General features: G+C 35.6%; 1 protein-coding gene and 1 non-coding gene across 2 annotated transcripts; both read left to right on the plus strand.

Annotated features, from left to right (window-relative positions):
* The first annotated feature begins 2603 nt into the window (after positions 1-2603).
* On the plus strand, positions 2604-2710 carry LOC112998041 (small nucleolar RNA R71). Its single transcript, XR_003263063.1, has one exon. It is a non-coding gene; the product is annotated as a small nucleolar RNA R71 (small nucleolar RNA).
* Positions 2711-12317: 9607 nt separating this feature from the next.
* On the plus strand, positions 12318-27394 carry LOC100799827 (uncharacterized protein At5g03900, chloroplastic). Its single transcript, XM_003516761.5, has 14 exons — positions 12318-12852; positions 12917-13024; positions 13106-13209; positions 13301-13384; positions 14932-15004; positions 15097-15162; positions 15359-15448; positions 21727-21792; positions 22117-22253; positions 22339-22425; positions 22513-22576; positions 23972-24115; positions 26353-26522; positions 27125-27394. Exons 1-13 carry the CDS (start codon positions 12517-12519, stop codon positions 26494-26496), a joined length of 1503 nt encoding a protein of 500 aa, XP_003516809.1. The 5' UTR covers positions 12318-12516; the 3' UTR covers positions 26497-26522; positions 27125-27394.
* The last annotated feature ends 258 nt before the right edge of the window (positions 27395-27652 follow it).

Here is a 27652-nt window from a genome sequence, read left to right on the forward strand (position 1 = left end):
CATTCAAGGTTCCCAACAAAACACTCACTGTCCTAAGGAAAAATTGCCTAAAATTATTACACACAAATGGAAGTTTGGTAACCTATTGGAGGCTCCCAACACACTTCCAATGAAAGGCCTTTTTGTTACAAAACTTGAAAGCAATGAAGGTAAGTAAATTGCAAATTACAAAATGGTCCTCAATTTTGGTGGTTGTTCTCTCTTTGGTGATTCACTCAATTTGGAGTGCTTCTTAGTCCAATAGCTCTTAAGGTGGTTGGCCCCTTGCTTCTTGACTCAAATTCTTCAAGGGATGACACCAATCCTCCTTCCAATTCCCTATATGGCAACCCACAAACAAGGAAACAAAGAGACAAGCAATAACCAAAGATAAAAAAAAAATGAAATGAAAGCTAAACCAATGGAGTTTTAACAAGACAATTTTTCAAGGATTATTCAACAATTAAAGCAATGAAAAGGACATAGAAGCAAGCTAGGACTCAAAGAGAAACTTAGAATGCCTCTAGAGTAGAGTAAAAAAACTGAAAAAAAAAGACTCAACAAACCTCTAGCTTTGGCACTTGTCTTCACACTAATTTTCAATTGAAATTTCCAATTATAGAATAAATTTTGAGCCAAAACAACAAGCACCCTTCCCTTTCACCTTTTTTTTCTGGATACTGATTTTCCTGCCAACTTGTGCGATTTTTCGTATTTTTTCCTTTTATCCAAATCACTTGTTTCTTTTTTTATAACTTTTTTCCAGATGTCTAGAAAATTCAGTAAAAATTTCAGCTCAAAATTCGAAGTAACCAATTCTCAGTAATTTTTACAAGTTTGTATGTCCAAGCTGCCAGCACCAGCGATTTGTTTCTTTAAGCATGGTATATTGATTGCCTTGGGCTTACTTTCAACCTTCCTATGTATGTTGAACTCACTAGGATTGTTTACCACAGTTTTAGGAGTTCAATATTCACTTAGGATCAACATTTCATCCAGCAATTCAATCACCAAAACTCAAATTCACAATAGACACAATCATAAGGAAACCTAAAAGTTCAAGAAAAAGGTTCACAATCAAAGACTCTCTAAGAATTTTGCATGAACATGTTAAGGACTAATTAACATGAAAGATTTGACTCAAATCAAATAATAGGCTAAAAGAATTTCAGACACTCATGAACAAATGAGTTAGACAAAGAAACAAGAAAATAAAATTCAGCACAACATAAGAAATCTTATGTGACAAGTTTCATGACTAGACATGACTTCTATGACAAAACTACAATAGGTGAACAAGTCACTCTAGATTTTTGAGGTTTTCTTCTACTTTAATATTTTTTTAAGAATTTTATGGTTTAGGTTTCAGCCACAAAAAATAACAAGACAAAACTCAAAGGAACCTAAACTCAACACAATTCATGGTTCAAGAACAAGAACAAGAAATTTGAACCATAGAAAATCAAATCTAACTTCTATAGCAAGTTTAATCGGTGCAAATTCTAAAGAATCATGTTAACAACATTTAGAACAAGACATGTGAGGAGATACATGGAGAAAAATGAAGAAAAAAACAATGGAAGAGAAGGTAAAGCAAAAAAATTAATGGAGGTTTAAAGAGCACCTACTTGAAGCTCTTGTGCTCTGATTACCACTTGATGGAAGCTTGCTTGTGGAGCTTCTATGGAGGCTGGATCTTTGAGCTTCAATGAGGTCCTTCAATGGTGATTTTTCACCATGGAGATGCAGCGGAAGGCAAAGGAGAAGAGGAGAGGGGAGGCACCATCCACTAGGGAATAAGCCAAGGAAGAAGGAGCTTCACCACCAAGAATTGCCTTGGATAAGAAGCTTGAAGAGGATGCTTTAATGGAGGAAAAGAAAGAGAGAAGGGGGGAGCACGAAATTGAAGGAATGAAAGAGGGAAAGAAGTGGAACTTTGAAGTGTATCTCATAAGACTTTCATTCATCAAAGTTACAACAAGTGTTACACATGCTTCTATTTATAGACTAGGTAGCTTCCTTGAGAAGCTTTCTTGAGAAAACTTCCTTGAGAAGCTTTCTTGAGAAAACTTCCTTGAGAAGCTTCTTTGAGAAAACTTCCTTGAGAAGCTAGAGCTTAGCTACACACACCCCTCTCATAACTAAGCTCACCTCCTTGAGAAGCTTCCTTAAGAAGATTCCTAAAGAAGCTAGAGCTTAGCTACACATACCTCTCTAATAGCTAAGCTCACCTCCTTGAGATGAGAAGCTAGAACTTAGCTACACACCCCCTATAATAGCTAAGCTCACCCCCATGACAAAAAACATGAAAATACAAAAAAAAAAATCCTTACTACAAAGACTACTCAAAATGCCCCGAAATACAAGGCTAAAACCCTATACTACTAGAATGGCCAAAATACAAGGCCCAAACGAAGGAAAAACCTATTCTAATATTTACAAAGATAAGCGTGCTCATACTTAGCCCATGGGCTCGAAATCTACCCTAAGGCTCATGAGAACCCTAGGGCCTTCCCTTGGATCTCTAGCCCAATCTACTTGGAGTCTTCTACCCAATGCCCTTGCGGGATAGGATTGCATCACTAAGTCCCTCATAGAAATATTGAAGAAGGAGTTGCTCAGAAATCTGGTGGTGAGGACAACTTGCACACAATTTCTTGAATCTTTCCCAGTACTCATACAAGCTTTCTCCACTAAGTTGCCTGATGCCTGAAATGTCTTTTCTAATGGTAGTGGTCCTAGATGCAGGGAAGAATTTCTCCAAGAACACCCTCTTAAGGTCATCCCAACTGAAAATGGACCTGGGAGCAAGGTAGTATAGCCAATCTTTTGCCACTCCCTCCAGAGAATAAGGAAAAGCCTTTAGAAAGATATGATCTTCTTGGACATCAGGGGGCTTCATGGTGGAACAAACAATATGGAACTCCTTAAGATGCTTATGAGGATCTTCACCTACAAGACCATGAAACTTGGGCAGCAAATGTATTAGTCCAGTCTTGAGAGCATATGGAACACCCTCATCAAGATATTGAATGCACAAGCTTTCGTAAGTGAAATCAGGTGCAGCCATCTCCCTATGAGTCCTTTCATGAGGTGGAAGTTGAGCCGTGTTCTTAGTATAAAAATTAGTAGTGGAATGTTCAAAATCAGAATATTCAGAATCACCATCAACAGAATGCTCAAAATGCTCAAAATGCAAAGAATGACCAAGATGCACACTATGCCTAACTAATCTATGAAAGGTTCTATCTATTTTAGGATCAAAGGGTTGTAAATCACCTGGATTGCCCCTAGTCATGCACTATATGCAACAAATAATGTGTTTCTCAACAAGCACCTAGCAAGGGGGTAAAACTACATCTATACCAAACAATATCAAAATGAGCTGAAATTTTGTGAGGAACACCCTAAAATCATGAAAAGATAGCACAAAAATTCAAAGTCTAACTATGAAAACTATCTAAGCAAAGTTTAGAAAAATAAGACAATAATACTTAAAAAAAAACTTAGTAAACGGTTGATTTTTGGAGTTTGGGAGTCCCCAACCGGCTTCAGCAGGTTGCCACAGTATGAGAAATTTTTTTTCTACCCCAAATGCATATATAATAATAGTTATTTTGATACCCGGAGCAAAATTTATGACCGTTTTAAGTTTTGCTAAAAACAAGTTCCAAAAATTTTTGTCTCTCTCAAATAATGTCACACCAAGTGCTCCTGGTATTTTTCACACAAAATATGGATCAAAAGAAGCTACCACACAAAAATTCAGCCAAAAATAACAACTCTAACTATCAAAAGAAAAATCATTAATTAAATTTCAAAATCTGTCGCTAATCATTGTTTAGCACTGTTCACAACAAAACAAAAGGCTGAATCAGTCGTTGAATCGTCGCTAAAACAGTCACTAAACAGGGAATGCAACTGAAATGCAAAACAGAACGCTACACAAAATAAGATAACTAAACACTATTATGAACCTTTGGCCCACTGTTCCCCAGCAACAGCGCCAAATTTGATCGAGGCCATACCCGAATCAAATAAACATTAAAAATGAAGTATCTAGGAAGTGATCCTAGGTCGTTTCCCAATGAGTAATGGTCAACCAAACGTTCATAATAGATAGTAATAAAACAGTAACGAATTGGGGGGGTTGTTTATTTTTGTAAATTAAACAGCAAGTAAATTTGAATTAGAAAATATCAGAATTAAAACACGTTGTTTCCCCTTGATTCACAAGCAAGTCTCTTATCCTAGGTTACGAGGAGTTATCCTTTATCAGTTCAACCACTTAATCCAACCCTAAATTAAATTACTAAGCAAAATTTAACATAAGACATTCATTATGTGATTAAGCAAGTCTCTTATCCTAGGTTACGAGGATTTATCCTTTATCAGTTCAACCACTTAATCCAACCCTAAATTAAATTACTAAGCAAAATTTAACATAAGGCATTCATTATGTGATTAAGCAACACATACACCAATTAATCATGAACGAAACTGATCATTAAGCATGAACGTAAATTAAGCGCAGAGACAATTAATCAAGCACTAAGCATGCATGGATTAATAGCAATAAATACAGAGTAATTGGTGAAGAGGAAAAATTGATCAGAATTCAATAGTAATAATAAAACCTCAAAGAGAGTTGTGCTTGATCCTCAAGAGAAAACAACGTTGGAGACTTAGCCTTCCATTAATCAATAGAAAACGAAATTGTAGTAGAAAACGAAGAAAACTAGAGTTATTCTCCAAAATGAAAAAAAACTAAAAGCAAAAGAGAGATAGAGCCTCAAACTAGAACCTTGATGCTGTTATATAGTTCTCAGCCCCAAAGCTTACAAATCTGTTTTAAGTCCAATCCCATAAATAAAATAAAAGATAAGATAAGATAAGACAAAATCTAGATGAAATAATATCTAGATAAGATAAGATAAGATCTAGATAAAATAATATTTAGATGAGATAAAATCTAGATATGATAAGATAAAATCTAGATGAAATAATACCTAGATGAGATAAAATCTAGATAAGATAAGATTTGGTAGAATAAATTTGTCTGCTCTCTTCAAGTCCAAGCCCAATTTCGGATTCAAGTCCAATTGCTTATAATTATCTTGAAATTAAATTAAAAACACAAAATTAATCCAGTAGGCCCGAATGATAAAACTGCATAATTAATTTGATAATTAAGGCTAATCAGTAATTAAAATGGTGACAAAAAGGGTTAAGAAATATGAGAAAATGATGACACATCAATAAGTCTACAATGTCTTTGTCACACCCTAATTTCGTCCGGGGATTATTACTTGATGATATGCAACCTTTGATCGGCCGCTTTGGGATACTTGGCATCCTTTGTTTCACAATATGTGAAGTCCCGAGACATGCCGGAAATCAAAAGGAAGCAGGCTTACGCGATCCGTGAAATTCCGTAATGTGGCGGAAACCAAAAGGAGGTGTTTTTGCGCAATCCGTGAGTTTCCGTAACTTCTTCAAAAGCTAAAAAAGAGTAAATAAGTGATCCGTGAGGATTCGTAACCTTACGGAAAGAAAATAGGTGTCGTTATGAAATTCGTAAAGTTTCGTAACGTTACGGAAAAAGAATTACCAAAAAAAGTAAAAGGGGTGTATTTAGTAAAAAGGGGGGTACAAATAGCAATCAGGCCCACTTGGGCCTTCTAGTTTCTTCCTCCAGAAGGCGGTTGCTTCTGGAGGAAGCAACCTTGCTCGCCTGGGCGAGCTGGGTGGCAAGCTCCTCGCCTATTTTGCTATGAATAGGGAAAGGAGTGAAGAGGAAAGGGGTTCAGCCTTCTTGGCACTTCTTATTCTCTCGAAATTGCTGAGGAAAATTGTTTTCGTGAAGAAAATCCAAGCCGAGGCGCTTCCGTAATGTTTCCATGAGTAATTACGCGAAGATTTTCAACCGTTCTTCGACATTCATCGTTCGTTCTTCGTTTTCTTCAGTCTTCAACTGGTAAGTACCTCAAACCGAGCTTTTCAATTCATTCTATGTACCCGTGGTGGTTCCCATTTTGTTTCATGTATTTTTATTCTCATTTTCATTTACTTTCTGTACCCCCTTTTGACATGCTTCAGTCATTTATTTAAGTCATTTCTCGCCTAATCAAAAAATAAAATAAATTTCCACCGATCATTTGATTTGTAATATCCGTTAATTTCAGTCAAAATGAATTCCGACCGTTCGGTCGTGCCGTAACCACGTTGGAAATAAAAAAAGAGGCAAAATAATAATATAATAATCAAAATACCTTTTAGTAAAATAAAGCGAAAGAATCAATCGGACGTTTTCTCTTTGAGATTTCTCATTCTTAATTGAATTGACTTATAACTAAAGTGAAACTAAGGCTAAAATCAACTCGCCTAGTCAAGCTCGTCCACAAAAAAAAAGGGTCACATAATGGGGTTTGAAAGTTTATCATTTTAGTTTTCCTTATCAAGTAAATGGATCATTTTTAAGGTCCAACACCTTAAAAATGATCAGCTTTCAAGTAAAAAGAATCGCTTGATTCACCCTTAAGAAAGAACTACGTAGGTCTGATTTCCTCTTCGATGGAGGGTACGTAGGAGCAAAAGCCCCGCTTTTGTCGACCTCAAAAAAATAAAAAGAAATAAAAGGTAAGATAACACAATTTCCACAATTCTAAAAAATGAGGCTGTTGTCCTTTGAGACAAACGTGAGAGGTGCTAATACCTTCCTCAAACGTAAATACAACTCCCGAACTTAGAATTTTCGTTTTGACCGGTTTCCTTCGGTTTTTCCGATGTTCTCCACAAATAAACGTTGGTGGCGACTCCGCGCATCTTTCCTCCTTTGGAAAGCGCACCCGTGAGCCTCGCCTCGCTCGCCCGCCAAAAGGGCATGTTGCGACAGTCTTCATTTACATTTCAAAGATTTCAATGTCTTCAGTCATTTACACTTTCAAAAGACTACAATGTCTTCATTTACATTTCAAAGACTTCAATGTCTTCAGTCATTTACGCTTTCAAAAGACTACAATGTGTTCATTTACATTTCAAAGACTTCAATGTCTTCAGTCATTTACGCTTTCAAAAGATTTCAATGTCTTCATTTACATTTCAAAGACTTCAATGTCTTCAGTCATTTACGCTTTCAAAAGACTACAACGTCTTCATTTACATTTCAAAGACTTCAATGTCTTTAGTCATTTACGCTTTCAAAAGACTACAATGTCTTCATTTACATTTACAAGACTTCAATGTCTTTTATCTTTTACCCTTTATAAGGCTTCAACGTCTTTTGTCATTCATAGGACTCAATGTCCTTGTCTTTGTGCTTCTTAGGACTCAATGTCCTCTATTTCTATTCTTTAAAAAAACATCAAATGTCTTCTGCTTTGTAGGACTTCAATGTCCTCCATTTTATGTTTTATAGGACTTCAATGTCCTTTTGATTACTAGTTTTTCTTCCTTGGTTTTCGCCAGTTGCCCGGTTGAATAGCAAGGTCGCTCGAACGAAATTAATGTCCTTATCTTTACTTCCCTTTTATTTCCAATAAAAGATAAGTAAAGAGGGGCAACTGTTATACCCTAATTTCGTCCGGGGACTATCGTTCACTAATGTTTTGATTCTCGCTAGCCGAACTGCATTGTTCGACGCCAGTTACTACACAAAATGAGAGATTGTTCAACGTTTTGATCAAGAACATGAAAGATACCAAAAAGGAGGGGCAAAAGGGTCTTTTGGCTCGCCTGGGCCCTCAGAAGACTTCAGCCTGAAGGAACCAGCTCGCCTGGGCGAGCTGCCATTGCCCCAAGTGCCCATTTTCCTATAAATAGGCGTGCTAGGGAGGCTGAGGAGGGGTTCCAAGTTTCAAAAGGTGAGGGAATTGAGAGAAGAGAGAAAGAAGAAGAAGAAAAAAGAGGAAACGAAGCCAAGGCGCTGCCGAATCGCGATCGCGATCATTCCCTACGTCATTTTCTTGTTCTGTGTTCTTCGAGCGACCGTCGGTTAGTTTTTATTTTTAAGATTTGAATGTGATCTATGCACCCTTAGGGGTCCCCATTGTTGTTTTGTGCATATTCATTTCCTCCGTCTATCATCGGCGATCTCGTTTTTTTTTGTAAAGTTCAATCTTAACTGATCATTAGTATTGTAAAGTTGTCTTTAAAGAGAATGAAAGTTAATAAACAAAACCAAGATAAAACCAACTCATAACTAACTTCTTTTTTTATCAAACATCACTTGAGTTCGTTTCAAGGTCCAACACCTTAACGATTCTCTCCACTTTTCAAAATTTAAAACATCGTTTCAAGGTCCAACGCCTTAAACGACTTTTTGTTTGCAATTAAAATAAATCTTTCAAAAACATAAAATCAATTTAACACATAAACATTCAGACTTAAAGAACTACGTAGATCTGAATTCCTCGTCGCACCTAAGGATACATAGGAGCAAGGGCAACACCCTTGTCGACCCCAAAAAATAAAGAAACATAAAAAGGGAAAATAAATAATTTTGAAGTCATGTTGCACATACTCGATCAAAGGCCGTCATCCCTTGTGATGGGCGTGTGGGGTTCTAATACCTTCTCCATGCGTAAACAACTCTCGAACCCTTATTTTCAAAATTCGCAGACCTTCTTTTTGGTTTTTCTAACGTTTTCCTCGAATAAATGTTGGTGGCGACTCCACGCGTTTTCTCCCTAGGAGATGAACACTTTGGTCTATCTACGTTGGCCTTCACCATCCCGTCGTGAGGGTAGGTTACGACACCTTGTTCATACCTTCTTTTAGTGTGGTTATTTTCTAAGTTTGATTTCTTTTTCTTAATCTTTCTTTTAGTTTTTCCCATGAGTTCAAATGATAAAGTGTGGGGGAATTTGATTGAGTATTTGTAGTTTAATATTTTTCTATTCTTCTTAGGTCAATTGAAATCTCTTTGACCCTTATTTTCTCACCTTAACTCGGTTTTGGTCTAAGGCAAATGATTGAGCTTAATTGAGAATTGTAGTTAAATTTTAGATTTTGTGCTTACTTGACCTATCTGCCTTGTGCAAGCCTAGAAGACACTAAAGAACTCCAAATGGAACGTGTGAGTAGTCCCTGGAAAGATAAGAAAAAGATCTTTAATTTTTTTTACAAATAAGCTTTGGTTAATTTTGTCATCTCGAAGGTCAAATTGAGCTTGGAAGTCAGAACCTCTGCACTTGAAGAATTGGGCTGCAAGTTTGGGCTTTTGTTTTGTGTAATTAGTTTAGTTAGTTAGTTAGTTAGGTAGGTAGGTAGTTATTTAGCTACTAACACTTTATATATTAGTGTTAGATAGTTAGTTAATGATCGAACTTCATTTGGAGAAAGAACTACACTAGAAATTCATTTTATACAAAACTTGTTGTGCAAGCTTTCTTTTTTCTCTCTTTTTCTCTCAATTATTCTTCATTCTTCTTCATCTTTTCACTTATGTTTCACCATTTTCTTTCACAAATTTAGTGGTTTCTCCATTTATGATTATCATGGAAGGTTAAACAATTAACCAATCTAAGGATCCACTCCAAGCAAAGTTGAATTTGAGTCCTGGTTTGGTTTTCTACTCTTTGTGAATGTTCTTCTTTCTCTTCAATCCTATTTTCATTTTTCATGATTGTGATTATGTTTAGGATTGAAAATGAATTAGGTTATGGATTCATTTCCTAATTTCAAAATTTAATCACAGATTGTTTGGATGATTGTCCATTCTAATTTGCGATTTCAAACAATTTAGAGATTTGATTCGATTGAACTTTCACTAATGCATTTAAGTGAACTTTCACATTGAACATCATTCGTAGTAATTGTGATAATTCTATTTGCATTGGTTTGGTGTATTGGATTGATGCTTTTCATCTTGAATTGTATTTTGTTCTTGTTCTGCTTTGTTCTTTCTTCAATTTTGTTATGTGTTTTCACATTTTTTTAGAGTTGCTTATAAACTGTTTCACAAAAATCCCCCTTTCTGTTTATAAGTGAATGAATGTAGGAACCATATTAAATCATATTTCTGAGTTCGACCTAGGTTAATCTTGTGCTATAGAATTCCCTAGTAAATTTTTTTGAATGATTCAACATTCGTTATCAGGTAGTGATTGGGCCTTATTGTGAAATAAGTGTGATAGTTATGCGTTTAAGATGTGAGAGTGTTGTTTGTTTAGATAATCACATGTGGTGGTTACATAGATTATATGTTTTAGTTTTGTCTGTTATTGCTTATTATTTGTGGCGTTTGAGGAACAAAGGACTCACCCTTGCAACCACCAATTTCAGGGGGAGGTCATGGCGCATCCATGGAGGATGTTCACATGGATCAGTAGATACTGCTACAATTATAAGGAAGACGCATGCCTCCACATGCACTTTGTTACATCTGACGCCACTTTTGTTGTTAGATGAGCCCCAAATAGCAATAATAACCATAGAGGCACATGTTACATATCACATCCCTTTCGAGCATACTTCTCAAAGCGACATTAACCATGTTATTTCCTATTATGCTTACTTTGGATTCAAGCGGTCGAGCAAGCCATTGTGATTCTAGCAGCGATTCTTCGGGCATGATACTAATGGGTGGACCACTAGATTTGCCTTCTGTCAGGATACGACCGTCAAAGTCTACGAGGATGTGGGAGATTTTAGCGACTATGAGGATCTCACGCCATCTGAGATCGCTTTCTACTGGGGTGTTTACAATGAAGAGATATTCGAGGGAAAGGTGGTTTTGTCTGATGAGGAATGAAATTCCTCAGGACATGAGAGTGAACCTTCTGAAGATATGAATTCGTCCTAGGTAGCTTGTGGGTCTTGGGTAATGATTGCTCCAAGTGTAGGATTGTTTTCCATTTTTGATGTATATGTGAGGTGAGAAGATTTCTATACTCAAGTGTCATGATATTTTATTGTATTAATCCTTTTGGTGATACTTGTAATATTTTGATAGGTGGTGGACATTTTATCTTTCTTGCTAATAGTTGAAATGACTTCTGTACATCTATGTTTATATCTTAAGGGCCATTGAGGCTTAGTATGTATGATTACATATTTCTTTCGATTTATCATCATTTAATTTTGTGCAAGTTAATTCTTTATAAGTTGTACTTTACTATAACATTTCATAAGGATGGAAGAAATATAGCAATAACTTTCGAAATGGCTATTAAATAGAGAAATTATTATGACAATACCCTTTATTCATGAGTATTTTAATTACACGAACATGTCTTAAACAAGTGCAATATATATATGTGTGTGTATGTGTATGTGTTCCTTCTTTTCTCAAAAGAAAAAATATATTGAGATATTTTATCAACTTAGAAATAGAAACTAAATTTAATGACACATATTTCGTAATATTTATTATTTAAACGATTTTAAATGAATATTTCAAAAAAGAGAATTTGAGGTGTTACACTTGCCTCTAAAAAATATCTTTTCAAAAGGTAATTTCTTTTTTACCAAAATTTGTTTTCTACCATTCCTAGTAAAATTTTCTTTAGAGGTCATTTTAGGACTTCAAAAACATTTGTGTAGAAACCAACCTTGTTTTTCTTTGCCTTTTACAATTTCAAGGTAAAGGTAAAGTCTGTAATTCTTTTCATATACATAGTTGAAAAGATTTTCTCTTTAGTTTTAGGATCATTATACACATTTTCAAGATGGTCACCACAAAAATACAAAATTGAGAAAAACTACACACGGACAAACTCAAAATGCTCAATAAATAAACCATTTTGCATGTTACGAATGAGCCTCAAAATGGACTCATCTCACAAAGGCTCCAATAGAAAAGTCGTTGCATTTTGTGTCTAGTTTAATTTAAGACAAAAATCACAAAAAACCAATTGTTAGATTTTAAGAAAAGCTTGAGACAATGGAGAATATTTCAAAGAAATTACAATTTCAACCACGGCCTCTCTTGAAGCAATTTCAAAAGTAGCTTGAAAGTGTGTTTATGGTTGTAGAACTCCTTAATTAGAACTTGTTTGGTAGGATTTGCCAAATAATTACATAGGAACAAGAATGACAAAAAATATTAAAGACTAAAGATGAAAAGCCTCTATTTATAAAATGAAAAAAAAGTAAATTTAAGCTTCTTTTTTTAAAAAAAATAATTTTTCTTTTAAAAATTAAATCACTTGTATTTTTAAAATACTCCTCTTGACTAAACTTTCTTAAAAGAAAAAACTTCAGAAAAACTTGACCAAAGAATAAAATTGTTTGGTTAGAGTTACAAGAAGTGCGATTAGATGTATTACATAATTGCACAAGACTACAAGTACAAGTTTCGGAGTGGAGAGGGCGAATGCGTCAATACACGAGCCTCATCCTTCCGCTCCCGCTTCTTTTCGCTGGAAGCACACGATTGTGAACCATAAAACTTTTTATTTATTTATTTGTTTTCCTCAGAATACGATCCTAAATATCTCACAAATTTACAACCCTTGGTATTTTAGGTGTGACAGACACTCACACACACAGCACAACAAAAGCGTTTTATCTTCCGTTCCATGTCTATACACTGAAATGGCGTCCATGTCTACGTGCATCACTGTGATCCCCACTTGTGGGCTACCGCGGCGGCTACTTTCCTTCACCCCGAAGCAGCCAATATCACTCCCTTGCGTGATTGGAGGAGTCCCGAAAAGAGTATGGGATTCTAGGGTTTTGGTGGCGAGGCCGGGGGGCGCAGTGGAAAGCGACAAGTTGCCTTCGGATGTGAGAAAGCGAACGATGGATGCGGTGGATGGGTGTGGAGGGAGAGTGACCATTGGGGATGTGGCTAGCAGAGCTGGCCTCAACTTGAATCAGGCCCAGAAGGCTCTCCAAGCTCTTGCTGCTGATGCGGATGGCTTTTTAGAGGTACGTTTCTTTATGTTACCCTTTTTTATCTTTATTTATTCATGTGCCACCGTGGTCTCTGCAGGTTTCTGGGGAAGGTGACGTTCTGTATGTATTTCCAAAAGATTATCGATCAAGGCTTGGTGCCAAGTCATTTAGGATTAAAGCTGAACCCTTTTTTGAAAAGGCTAAGGTATTGTCTTCTCTGCTAACACTTGTGTTGATGATGTTTTATCACTTTACGGTGGTTGTTGTATGGCTTTCGCTTTGACAGGCCGCAGGAGAATACTTGATAAGGGTTTCTTTTGGGACAGCGCTTATTGCATCCATTGTTATTGTTTACACTACCATTATTGCTCTTGTAACTAGCAGTAGAAGGTACTTCATAAGTAACTTTGATATCTATGATCATAATTTATCCTGAAAAATTTAGTGATGTGAATGAGGGAGTAATGTTGTTTCATTACAGTGAAGAGGACAATCGGGGAAGGCGTGGAGGCAGGTCATATGATTCAGGATTCACTTTCTACTTTAACCCTGTTGATTTATTCTGGTAATTCTCTTTTATAGTGTATGAGTTGCATTTTATACAAAATTTCTCAATTATTTATCTTCTTGGTTCAGAATTTGAAAAATTATGTGCTTTTGGTTGCTAATGAAGTTTTCATATGCTTGAGAAAAAGAAAAGAAAAGAAAAGATAAGGAAGACAAGAGACAGGCAAATAAAAGAAGAGGAAAAAAAAGGAAGATTGGCTTAAAGAAATTAGGGTTGTACATATTTAATATTGGTCATGGTGATGCAATGTAGTTAAATCAGGTTACTTTGCCCCCTTTATTTTGATAAGAACCTTAGGAGAACCACACCACAAAAGCTAGTTGTTATAGTTGGAGAAGGAGAGCCCAAGACCTTATAAACCCTACACTAGAATCTCATACTTCCAATGTGGGACTCAAGTTTCATACCTTTCAAGTGGATCCTAACATCTCACTATGCTCTGCAACCCCAAAGCTCGTGCGGGTTGGTTATGTGCACTAGCCCTTTAACTAGACCAAGGAGAACACTGAAATGTCGATGTCACCACCTGCATCACTCGCTTGCAGTTGAGAGACACGGTGGAAACCTCTAGTATCAACTGATAAGAACCTAGAGAGAATCACACCACAAAAGTTAGCCATTTTGTTTCTAAGTAGATGGTAAAGAACTCAATCATTCAACCAATCCATTTATCATTTTGGCGTACAAGTCATGAATGTGAATGTATTTTGGTGTGAGGTGAGCGAGATCGAACCCACTCTAATACCAATTTGAAGACTTTAGATTGAAGAAAAGCTTGAGTGAGTCACCCACTCAGCAGATTTGCATATATATAAAGATGATTTATAGAGGGAGAAAAGAGAGTACAAAGAGTACACCTACTGTCTACTAAGTACAAAGTAGATACAACAAAGAACAACTTTATAAAAGCTGAACAACAGATATCAGAGCAGCTTTTCTAACCCGACCCACAATTGGGAATGATGTTCAAAAATGTGGTATGGGAGAGATATTAACAGACCATATAACACTGTTGAATACTATACTCCCTCCGGTTTGAAATATAAGGAGAAAAAAACCGATTCATGCTAATTAAGAAAGTTAGTTAACCACATTTAATTGTCTCAATCACAATTAAAAAGTAATTTTTTCCCAACTTACCCTTCATTGTAACTTGTTATTATGAATAAAAAAGAGTCATTGAAACTAACACCTCAATTAAATGAAGGGTATTTTAGAGATAGTGACATTAAATAAGGTAAAAGTAGTTGCAATTTTCTTATATTCGAGACCAAGAAATAGGTGTTTTTGTTTTCTTATATTTGAGACTGGAGGGAGTATAGGCCTAACATTTTTCTGAGTCTATGCGGATTGATGTGGAAGTGTAGGGGAACTGGGTAAGTTGAATTGATTTTGTTTTAACTTTATATAGAATTTATATTTTCATTCCTCCAGTTATATTCTCAGTTTGTAGCACATGTATCTAGTTCTATGCAAATAAAAAGCAACTCATTTCTTTGAGAGAAATGTTTGGAGACATATAATTTCTTTTTATACCATGGAAGGTACTGGGATCCATATTATTATAGGAGGCGAAGGCTACAAGCTGATGATGACAAGATGAACTTCATTGAATCGGTGTGTGATGCAAATAACATGTCATCCCCCCTGCCCCCTGGGGGTCCCTTTTTGTTTCTAAATGAAGATAAGGATTTTATGTTTTTTGGTAGGTCTTCTCCTTTGTATTTGGAGATGGTGATCCCAATCAAGGAATTGAAGAAGAGAGATGGAAGTTGGTAATAATTGAGGACTGAATTCAGTGGTCCGTTGCCTTTGATGATTTTTATTTTTTATTTTTTATATATTTTGTTTCATAGTTGAGTTGGTGCCATTTTCCACATTACTTGTTTCTTGTTAAAATGCTGTGCAATTTTTTTAATTTCCATTATCTTTTCATGTTTATTTCCTTTGGTCTCCTTGTCTTATGCATAGATTGGGCAATACATAGCATCTAATGGTGGCGTTGTTGCAGCTGAAGAACTTGCTCCATATCTTGATATAGATTCCACAGAGGGAATTAAGGTAATTTAGTATATGTTTGGTTCTGCACTTCTGCCTTTTGCATCTACAAGCACAGACATGCATATTTTACATGATAAATGGAAGCTAAAAATAGTGGCATTTTCCTGGACGCAGAAATTCAACGCACATAACATAGTATTATTTGTTTAACAAGGATATTTATCGAATAAAAAAATTGTATTTTGCATTGACATAAATCAGTTTGTTGCTCTGCCCATGGATTTATCCAACCTACTTATTTGTAGCACATTTCAGTTGGAATTGAACACGATGAACTTTCACAACATATTTTATGTACATTTTTTTGGCTTTTATTCTATTATTTCATCAGATCTTTGCTTCATTGTCAGCTGTCAGTAATATAAATGAAGAAACAATTTTTCTATTTTTTAGCTCATGGATACTGAAATTAGCATCTTAATATCAATTTTCTGTTTTTATTAAATGTTGACTTGAAACGATTATTATATTCTTATGTAAATGCTTCCTTCATAGAGTAATGGTTTCTTGTTTAACAAGGATATTTGTCGAATAAAAAAATTGTATTTTGCATTGACATAAATAAGTTTGTTGCTCTGCCCATGGATTTATCCAACCTACTTATTTGTAGCACATTTCAGTTGGAATAGAACACGATGAACTTTCACAACATATTTTATGTTCATTTTTTTGGCTTTTATTCTATTATTTCAGCAGATTTTTGCTTCATTGTCAGCTGTCAGTAATATAAATGAAGAAACAATTTTTCTATTTTTTAGCTCATGGATACTGAAATTAGCATCTTAATATCAATTTTCTGTTTTTATTAAATGTTGACTTGAAACGATTATTATATTCTTATGTAAATGCTTCCTTCATAGAGTAATGGTTTCTTGTTTAACAAGGATATTTGTCGAATAAAAAAATTGTATTTTGCATTGACATAAATAAGTTTGTTGCTCTGCCCATGGATTTATCCAACCTACTTATTTGTAGCACATTTCAGTTGGAATAGAACACGATGAACTTTCACAACATATTTTATGTTCATTTTTTTGGCTTTTATTCTATTATTTCAGCAGATTTTTGCTTCATTGTCAGCTGTCAGTAATATAAATGAAGAAACAATTTTTCTATTTTTTAGCTCATGGATACTGAAATTAGCATCTTAATATCAATTTTCTGTTTTTATTAAATGTTGACTTGAAACGATTATTATATTCTTATGTAATTGCTTCCTTCATAGAGTAATGGTTTCTTGTTTAACAAGGATATTTGTCGAATAAAAAAATTGTATTTTGCATTGACATAAATAAGTTTGTTGCTCTGCCCATGGATTTATCCAACCTACTTATTTGTAGCACATTTCAGTTGGAATAGAACACGATGAACTTTCACAACATATTTTATGTTCATTTTTTTGGCTTTTATTCTATTATTTCAGCAGATTTTTGCTTCATTGTCAGCTGTCAGTAATATAAATGAAGAAACAATTTTTCTATTTTTTAGCTCATGGATACTGAAATTAGCATCTTAATATCAATTTTCTGTTTTTATTAAATGTTGACTTGAAACGATTATTATATTCTTATGTAATTGCTTCCTTCATAGAGTAATGGTTTCTAAGTTTAAAGAATTCATGAAAATTCCTGTTCTCATTGGAAATGTTGGAAACTGTTTATAAGTAATTAATGTCTAGGATAGTTCAATGGTATAGTGGCTTACCACTATTTTAGGGAGTGACATTTTCTTATTATTGCTATTAAATGTGTGGAGAAGCGAATATATTTAATTAATATGAAACTGATACGGTGAGGAGGTATAAATTGAAATAGGGGATTGATTCTATAAATTAATCTAGGACTAAATATCAAGGGAATAATTCTCTCTATAAACACTATAGCTAAAAACAGAAAGAAGGGAATAATTCTCCTTTGCATAACAAACTCATGAACTCATGTTATAATTAGTTGGGAACTTAAGCTCCTCAAGCATCCTTTGTAACCACATTCCTTCACAAATTCCATGGGGCATAGATTTGAACTCAACTTCTGCACTACTAGCATTCTTGATATCTTGTTGGTATAGGATTCAATCTATATTTACTAGGAGAGGAGGATCTGAATTGAATTCAGTTTTGCCATGAGTGTAGGCGTTTCTTCACAGTCCACCCCATAAGATTGGGTGAACCCCTTAGCCACCAAGGAGGCCATGTACCTGCTGACACTACCATCAACATTGTATTTGACAAAAATATCCACTTACATTCATCTGGCTTATTTCCTTCTGTCAATTTTGAGAGCTTCCAAGTCTCATTCATCTCCAAAGCCTTGATTTGTTCTTTAACAGCAGCCTGCCACTTGGATTGCTTCATGGAAGTTTTGAGGTATATTGGTGCTGTCCAAGGAGGTGACATAAGCTTTGTATTCTTGCGACAACTTCTCAAAAGACACATGATTTCCAATTGGGTATTGGGTGACCTCACCCCTTTCCTCAAGGAAATAGGTGTGTCCAGGTCATTAATGTTGGAAATATCGTATATTAAATTTGAGGGAGAACCAGTGTGAGTATTTTCAAATTCTGAATTTTGGTCAGAATCTTGGTTTTGCCTTGGAAGTGTGCAGGTTTCTGCCTCCTTTTAGGTTTTCTTCTTTCTTGAGTAGACTTGTAGCTCTTTATCTTCAGGAGCATTGTATTCATTCTCAATTTCTGCAACAGGTAAACTAGTGGATTCAAATTCAGGTTCTGCTCCTAGTTCTTGTGCTAAATCTGTCACAAATTGAATTTTAGGACCTGGTTCAGGTTCAGCAAAAGCAGGTGTTGAAATCAATTGAGCTGGTTTAAGAATCTCCCTAGGTTGGTATTCACTAGTAATCTTGCTCTCCCCCTGAAATCCACCCCTGGGGTAAAAGAGCTGGTTTTCGAAAAAGATGACATCCATGGTATGGTCGAACTTTCTGTTTGAAGTGCAGTAACACTTGTATCCTTCTTGTTTGGAGAGTATCCCAAGTGCATTTCAAGGCTTTAGAGTCTAATACTCTAATTTGCTTAAATTTGGTTTATAGTCATGTACAAATGTTGTACATCCAAAGATTTTAGGTGGAAGATTTGAAAGGAGTTTAGTGTTTGGGTATATGGACAATAGGATTTGATGAGGGGTTTTGGAAGGCATTCTGTTTATTATGTAAACTACGGAGAGGACTGCTTCACCCAAAAAATGACTTGGTACATTATTTGATAGCATGAGTGATCTAACTTCCACTAGATTCTATTCTACCCTTTGGCAATCCCATTTTGCTGTGGTTAGTTCACACATGAAGTTTGGTGCACAATGCCATGCTTGAGGTGGTAATCACCAAGGGAATTATGGAGTAACTCCTTCCCATTGTTGGTAAGGACATGAATGTCAGCTTGAAACTGAGTTTGGATCATTTTATGGAAATTTAAAAAATCTTCTCGACTTTTGACTTCATTTTATGAATTGTGATTTATCTTTACATTTTCTTGTATTTATCATTTTATTGTTACTTAGAAACTTATGATTCTGATTGATATGTAATTCCCTAATAATCAGTATTGGTTACATCATAAGGAATACCCATGCAACCCTGTGATCATCTATGAATGTTATGAACCACTTTAAGCCTGTGACATTGTTAACGTGAGAAGGCACATGATAGATGGGCGAAGGGTGTATGTTAGCTGTCAGTTAGTTAGGATAGCAAGGTTAACTAACTGTTAGTTAGTTAAGAAGCTATAAATAATCAATTAGAGGGAAGTTAGAATGGGAGAATTAGGAAGTGGAGGGTGGTGAAGCACCATAATAATAATAATAATACACATTCTCTTCCTCTGTTTCTGGTCCAGTTCTATCAACTGGTATCAGAGCTTCGATCTTGGAGTGTGGAATCGTTAATGGTGACGAAGGCAAACGCGAGAATGGAGATGCGGATGGGAGCCATGGAGAAAGCGATAGAAGAGAATCGCGAAGCAGTGGAGTTGCGATTGAGTTCGATCGAAGGGATGATACAATGGTTGGCGGCGGCATGGGAGAAAAAATCTCCTGCTATGAACGTTCACACAGTTGACGTGAGCGGAGGAGATGAGGGCATTGCAGCGCATGACAGCAATCGGTGGAGGAATTTGGAAATGCCCATATTCGATGGTGATGATCCTATGGTTTGGTTGACAAAGATTAAAAGCTGTAGGCTGTAATGGTTGCGATGGATGGGGAAGCTCTGGGTTGGTTCCAATGGTGGGAATCTTGGAATCCAAGCCATTCTTGGAATGGACTCAAGATTGCTGTCACCCAAAGGTTTCAAGCTTCTAGCCTGGGAAATCCTTTTCAAGCGCTACTGGTGTTGGAACAAGAAGAGACAGTACAAGGATTCATAGGCCAATTTGAGAAGTGCGTTGGAATGGTGAAGGGATTAGAGGAGCCATTTCTGGTGGAAGTGTTCCTCAAGGGGTTAAAGGAAGAGATTAGCACTGAGGTAAGGTTTCATGAACCAAAGAACTTGATGGAAGCTATGGTTAAGGCTCGAAGAGTGGAGGATAAGGACAAAGTTTTAGGGAAGTTACCCTTGAGTAATAGCCAGGGGTATAATCTGCTGAAACCCAGTTATTCGAGTCTGAAATTTGTAAGGGATTGGCAACCAGTAAATAATAAGGTAGCTGATCCTACTAATGCTCCTAAAACAGGATCCAGTGGATGGCAAGGTAGAAGAACCTTCCATAATTTGTCACCCGTTGAAGTAAATGAGAAAATGAGGAAAGGAGAATGTTTCACCTGTGAAGAAAAGTATAATCCTGCTCGTGTGTAAGAATAAACAGTTCAGATTGATGATTATGGAAGAAGAGGATGAAGGAGACCCTTGCTTATGAAATGCAGGCTGTTTTCCTCGACTTGGCCTTAAGGACAAGTTGGTGGGTGGCACTAACTTGGAGTATATGGAACCATAGAAACAGAATCATATTTTCAAACGATAGCCCCAACACCAGTAAGATACTGGTTGATGCCATTTTCTTTTGCTGGAGCTGGTTGAGGAACCTGGAAAAAGGATTCAACAATCCTTTTCATCAATGGTCGAGCCATATCAGAGAAGGGTTTTGTAATTAGTGGAAAATAGCTCCACAGATAGGGATCACCAATATATACTTATAGTTTTGGTTCTTTAATCCATCATGATTAGTTTTGTATTAGGGAACCAAACCTCCACATTAGAGACTTCATTGGTGATTGTAAAAATCATAGTACGACTTGTACTGAAACTTATCTAATATATAATATTTTTGCAGATAAAAAAAAAGGACAAGGTCCACCTTGAAGAGGGGGGGAGGGGGTATTGATAGATGGGGGAAAGGTGTATGTTAGCTGCCTGCTAGTTAGGATAGCTAAGTTAGTAAATAAACTATAAATAGTCAATTAGAGGGAAGTTTGAACGTGAGAATTAGGAAGTGGAGGATGGTGAGACCTCGAAACTCATCTGTTTTCTGCCTTGGGTGTTGGAAGCACCATAATAATAATAATAATAATACGCATTCTCTTCCTCTGTTTCTGGTCCAGTTCTATCAGCACGTTTATATCACTGTAAATTAAGGGCTGATAAAAAAATCACTGTAAATTAAGGAAAATGATGTTGCTTTTAAGGTTGGATGGGGACATTAAGGCTCCCATATTGGGAGAAATTTAGTAACACTTTAACTTCCTGGTTAACTTACTGATTAACAGTAAGTTGCTGTCAAATTTAGGGACATATGAAACATACTCAAGAGTTCTTATCTCCAGAATAATTACAGAATCACTTTAGAAGTGGTTCCATTTGCTATGCAAAGAATAGCCTTATCAGCCTAGTGGTGTATTTGCAAAATACATTAATATCCCAAGTCATGTGATTTGAGGCTCCAGAATCAACAATCCAAGAGCTTGTTTTCTGGTGGTATTACTCTTTTGAGCATGTGAAGCAGTAGAAAAGTGTGTTCTAGTATTTTGAAGAGTTTATTGTATCGTGTTTGCATGACACTGCATACACATTGTTGGGTAATGGGTGCTACCTAGATGGTCATGTGACCTTCCTTTAAGACACATAAGCAATTAATCGATGTCATATGATGGGAGGGACCACAAGTATTGGTTTTAGATTTTATAGGGGTGAATATGATCTAAACACATTTACAAGGACCAAAACCTAAATGTGCTCATTTTACATAGACAAAACATATTTAACCAGCTTTTTTGATATAATGTTATTCTCTGTTCTTATTCCTAATTTTACCTTTGTATCTTTGGATGGTTACAGGATGATGAATCCTATATTTTACCTGTGCTCTTACGATTTGATGGTCAACCTGATGTTGATGAGGAGGTATACTGAGACAATAACTTCTGCCCTTCCTCATTTTCCTCTCAAATGATGTTTACAAGATGATTCTGTATATTAGTCCTTAGAATTGTTCTTTGTTTTCACTCACTAGTTGGCATTCATAACTTGCCTAATTTCTTTAAGGATATAACATACAATTGTTAGTAGTTGTTCTGTTTTTAAAGAAGGCATTAATTTCCTGCTCATTTATAACAATACCTTCTGCCACTCATGTATAAAATATAAAGTATTTATTGATTTCTTCTATGAATTATTTTCCCCCTTATTTCCCTTTTTATATATACTTGCAGATTGGTTGTTATGCAGGGAAATATTCTGTATAGGTTTCCATCTTTGCAGAGGACAGCTTCTCAAAAGAGTAAGAGAAAAGAATATGTTGGAAGGAGATGGGCAGATTGGGTTGGAATTGAGAAGTTTTTCAAGGAGAAAAAATGGCAATTCAGGTTCTTTATTGTATTTTTCCTGACCTAGTCGTAGTTATCCATCTATGTTTATTAAACCATAACATTAGTGTTTGTTCTATTTTAGTAAAACTGGCACGCCAGAGAGAGCAATGGTCATTGGCCTGGGTGGCCTCAATCTGTTTGGAGTTATTATTCTTGGAACCATGTTGAAGTATGCTCTTCACATGATGCATTAGAACATTAGTTTTTCACTTGTGTTATTTCAGTGCCCTAACTTTGTTTTTTTGTTGATCCAAAGAGATATGGCAGTTGCACCCAGTAGCTTCATTAAATTTGTAGCCGACATATTTCCTCTTCTTCAGGTAATGATCGGTATTTCTATTTTCAAACAACTAAGTTGTTCAAATTTTTAGAGAACAATATTTGGAAAAGCTGGAGTGTTTCTCTCACTCAGCTGAGACTTTATATAATGCAACAAGTACACGAAAAGGCATTACAGCAGAGAAGAGTGTTTAACAAGGAAGAAACAAAAGATAAAATGTAATATCTATCTAAGAATTGGAAAAGGAGTTGCAAATTATCTTTTTGAAGGAGCATTTGATAGAGGATAATGATATTGCTAATTTTGAGAATTGAAGGCAATTTGTTGCTGCAAATTTAAGATGATAAGTTCATGATTAGTATTTGGGTTTAACTTATGTTTTCTTTAATGATATACTTCCTATGCACATTAATGTGGTTGTTGATATCTATGTAATTTACGAAGGAAGAAAAAATTAGAAAGATGGAGAAAACTTATGAAGACATGATAAATAAAAGGGTTTACTTACCCTCTTGGTCCTTATAGTTGCAACAACTTTCCTCTTTAGTACTTATAGTTTAAAACATCCTATTTTGGTCCCCCTATAGTTGCCATTTTTTTATCCTTTTAGTCCTTGCCGTCAAGTTTCGACTATGCTTTTTGAAATTAATGTGATGTGATTCATTAAATCCATGTTCATCTCGAACGGCATTAGGCGACTTTAGATGACAAAGACTAAAAGGGTAAAAAAATGACAACTATAGGGACTAAAAGGAAAACTTTTTACAGCCAGGCAGCAAATGGGTAATTAAAGAGACCAATAAAATGCATTTACCTTGAGTGCTTTGTATCTGTTTCACTCAGTACCTCTGGTACTGTATGGTTTATATATTAATAATACTATTTTTGCCTTCCAAAAAAAAAAAAAGAGACCAATAAAATGCATTTACCTGAATTACATCAAATTCAAACCCTGATCCTTTGTAAAAACCGTAACCCCTTAGATAAGGTATATACATTCCAGCCATAACTCAACCTCTATATTATAGAAAGGCTAGACCCCATACATATTGCAGCATCACAGTAATAGTTTGCAACAAAGCTTCACTCCGTGAACCTGATAAAGTGGGTTTGATCTATATGAAGTTTAATAGATGAGATGATCCTAAAGGATGAGAAGAAACTGAGTAAATAAAAAAAGGGTTGATCAACATATCATTTTATTGTTGCTTCACTTGCCTTGCCTCGAGTCGTGGCCATTAAATTAAATTTGAGATAAAATGAAAGGATAGAAGAATATAAAAATTATAGATCAAAATGTGTTCATACTTTGGCAACTGCTTTGCACTTCCATTAGCGTTAAATATTTCCTGGATGAGGAAAGGTAAATCTTGTTACTGTATTTATTAGCATTGGTTTAGCATCATTGTCTCATATTCTATGGTAATATTTGCAGATTTATGCTGGTTCCTTCTTTGCAATTCCTCTTGTTCGGTGGTTTTTTATTCGGAAAAAGAATGCTGATATTGAAAAGAGAAACAAAGCTAGGCAGCAGTGTGCACAAGTTCTTGAATTACCTGACACTTCACTAAGGCAGAAGGTATGATTTATGAAAGTCATGTTGATCATATAGTAAGCATAGCATTGCCTCCCTCCATTGATTTTTATTTACTAGAAAATTTAAGAGAATATTCCTTTAAGTTTATCAATGCAACTGTTAAAATAGGAGAAACAGAGGGATAATTGAGTTAAAAATGTGTTAGAGTGCATAGCGGATTTGTGTTTATACATGTTAATTACATTAATTATAGATAAATAAAGGATATTCTGTTTCCTCTAAATCAAAGATTATGTTCCTATAAACCACTATTATTAATAGAATCGGATTATAATATTCTGATTTTCAACACTCCCCCAAAAGCTTAAGCTTACTAAGCTCAGCTTGTTCCAAAAAAACTTATTCCCAACAAATGGATAGAAACATAAAAATTGAGCTCCATGAAAAACAATAGTTTGAAATACAACTTAGGGATGTTGGAGAAGTCAGAGAAAGTTGCTATAAAAAATATCTTTGCCAGATAGCTGGAATCATCATCAAGGAGAGAAAGCATAGCAAGGTCTGTTTCTTGAAATCACATTTGGAAGCTTCAAACCAAAAATGTTGGAGATCCAAATTATTTAAACTTCAAACTAGTGCACCTAGGACATAGATAGGGCCAATGCATCTGGGACAAAGATCGGGGCCAGTGCATTTGGGACGAAGACGGGGCTAGTGGAAGCTTTTGTCGAGAGAGATAGGAACCAAAAACGCAAACCAAACACTACCTTAAAAAACCTAGGTTAACAAAGGAAAATACCCACAAACAAGCTCAGATGGGGATGAAACTTCAGGGTTAGGAGTGGCTGGTAGGGACGACCCTCACTTTGGTAGCCCAACTAGAGCACAGGCTGGATGTGCCTTCGTGCGCTGCAAAAGCTTCCAATGAGGGTGTTATTTGGTGCATTTAAAAGGCACATGAAAAGTGTCACAACTTCTTTCAATACGTTGTCAATGGCACTAGTAGATCAGCGATAGGCGGTTCAGATCTGCATGGTGTTGGCCGGAAAACTTGCTGGCGACAAGAAAGTTCTTTGTTGGAAAATGGAGGGCGAGCAGAGAGCGAACGGGACAAGTGACAATGGCCGGCAACAGTTGGAAAATCTGCTTGGAAACATGTCGGAAAACATGCCAGAAAGAGACAGTGTAATGCCCCAACTACTTTCAGGATCATGGATTGCCCTTACAAATCAATACGAAACTTTTCAGCATTCTTTGTCCTCATTCACACACTTTCCAAGAAAACTTCCCAGAAGGTCATCCATCCCAAAATTGCTCAAAGCCAAACATGATTAGTTGTGGAGTTCTTAAGTGATGGTTACCAAAAAGTAGATGCATCTTATTGGTATAGGTAGTACCAATTAATTCCTTTAAATCATTCTCAACTGCATAATCTTATCCCTGCGCAGCCTTTGGATCCCTCTCATTCGGATGTGTATTCGATTCATTCATTTATCCCTCCTGCTGGAAGCCTGCTGGGAGCCACTCCTTGTCCATGCCACATCTCTTGTGCACTAGCGATCACTCCCCGCGCTCGTCAGCGTCCGGGATGTTAGAGATAGTGGCAGGATAGGAAAACCGGAATAGTATACGATTCACAAAATATTTATCTCCAGTGACAGTGACTCTAGCGGGCAAGGACGATTCTCAAGATCCCTCTATCAGGCTCTCGATACCATGTTAAAATAGGAGAAACAAAGGGATAATTGAGTGAAAACTATGTGCCAGAGCACACAGGGGATGTGTGTTTATATAGGTTAATTACATTAATTACACATAAATAGAGGATATTTTGTTTCTTCTAAATCAAAGATTATGTTCTTGTAATATTCTGATTTTCAACAACCACCATGTCTATGTATGGAAAAATATACAAGGAGCAAGGAAATGTTTTAGATCTTCATTTCTCTCATTTCTTGCTTGATATACTTTTACAACTCTTGGCTATCTTTTTTATAAAAATGTTACCATTTTTTTATAGTGTATAAGTAAGTATTCCTAGTAAATTGAATGACCTTGTAAACATTTAATTGAAATGATTCCCTGAATGAGTTGTCCATCATTATATTAGTGCTTTCAATCTCATTTGTATATTGTTTTGGATGGTAGCTGCTTACTTGATCACATAAGTTTGTATGACTATCATATATTCAGTTCAACTATGGAACTTATAAGTTGGATAGAAGATTGCTTTTACTCAGGCATAATCTCCCTGAGAAATTCTTTGTTCTGGATTTCAGCTTTTCAGTGCTCGGGACATGGCCCAAAAGACAGTCATAGGACAGGATCAAATTGTGTATAGTACTGACAAGGACTTACTTGAGCAAGAGTATGAAGCTCGCGAATGGGATAAAAAGTTTCGGGAGCTAGAGAGGTCTGATTAAGGGTCAACTATTAATCTGTTATACAGGTAAGGTCTGGTTAAGGTAAATTGATATAATATAAAATTATAAGAAATCAAGATACAAAAAATTGTAAATTAATAGAAATGATTAAATTATTTATAAGATAAAAAATTAATAATAATTGGTAAAATAATTTATTCTTATGTGTAATCCTTCTGAAATGTGTTTTATTTATTTTAAAAATGTTTTAGATTAAATTTTGAAAATAATATTTTTTTTATAAAAAATACCGGTTCAAACTGGTTTTGTGCACCAATTATGAAAAAGGTGGTCTAGTTTGGTTTTAACGTTCCAATAATTTTGAAGTTCATAGTGTCTCGTGGTAGTGACGAGGGTGTGCATATTGTGAAAGTAAGGGTGAGGGTTTTTCTTAAATTACAAGATTTTTTTTTTACATTGAGAATAAAAATAAATACGAAAAGCTATAAGATAGAAGTTTAAACGCATCTTGAAAAGTGCCTGAAAATGTTTTTAAGTAATGAGATAAAGCTCATTAGTGAAATATCTTTATTTTGGTCAAATAAGTTTATAAGCCAGTGAAATAAAAAACAGTTACAAATAGAATATTTGCTTCTCTGAATGAGTCATAGTTTCATTAAAATTTCAGGGCGTTGAGCTCTCATTTTGCCATCATTGACAACTTTAGCACAGCATCTAGGCTGCCTTCTGTGAAAGCATTGGGTAGCCCTGGTTTATTGCAGGCATTTACTGGTCCATGTATCAATCTTAATTCGTTTCTCTTAGGTCCAGCAATTTAAGTGATAAATTTGTAATGTGATCTATAAAAAAGGAATAGTGAAAGTTTCTATAGGACAAACAATGTAACTTAATAGGCATTACCTTTGTATTTATGATTTTATACGCCAGAGTTTCGAAATTTATTAGCGCGTCGAAGTAACATGAACCTTTATCAATTTAGCAAAAAAGAAAGAAAAAACTTCATCATAATACTACCACAAGAATGATGAGAAACCACGATTGTGTAAGATACCCATTGGTTTGGAAATTTCACATTTTGTCTAAGTGACAACTAAGTTCGTATTGCTTTATTATGCGAGGAGCATCTATTCTTACCTTGTACCTAAAACTAAAATACAAATAGTGGTAGAGTTTGGGTGAGGTATTCCAAGAGAAT

Source organism: Glycine max, chromosome 1, assembly GCF_000004515.6.
Source record: "Glycine max cultivar Williams 82 chromosome 1, Glycine_max_v4.0, whole genome shotgun sequence".
NCBI classification, from domain to species: Eukaryota; Viridiplantae; Streptophyta; class Magnoliopsida; order Fabales; family Fabaceae; genus Glycine; species Glycine max.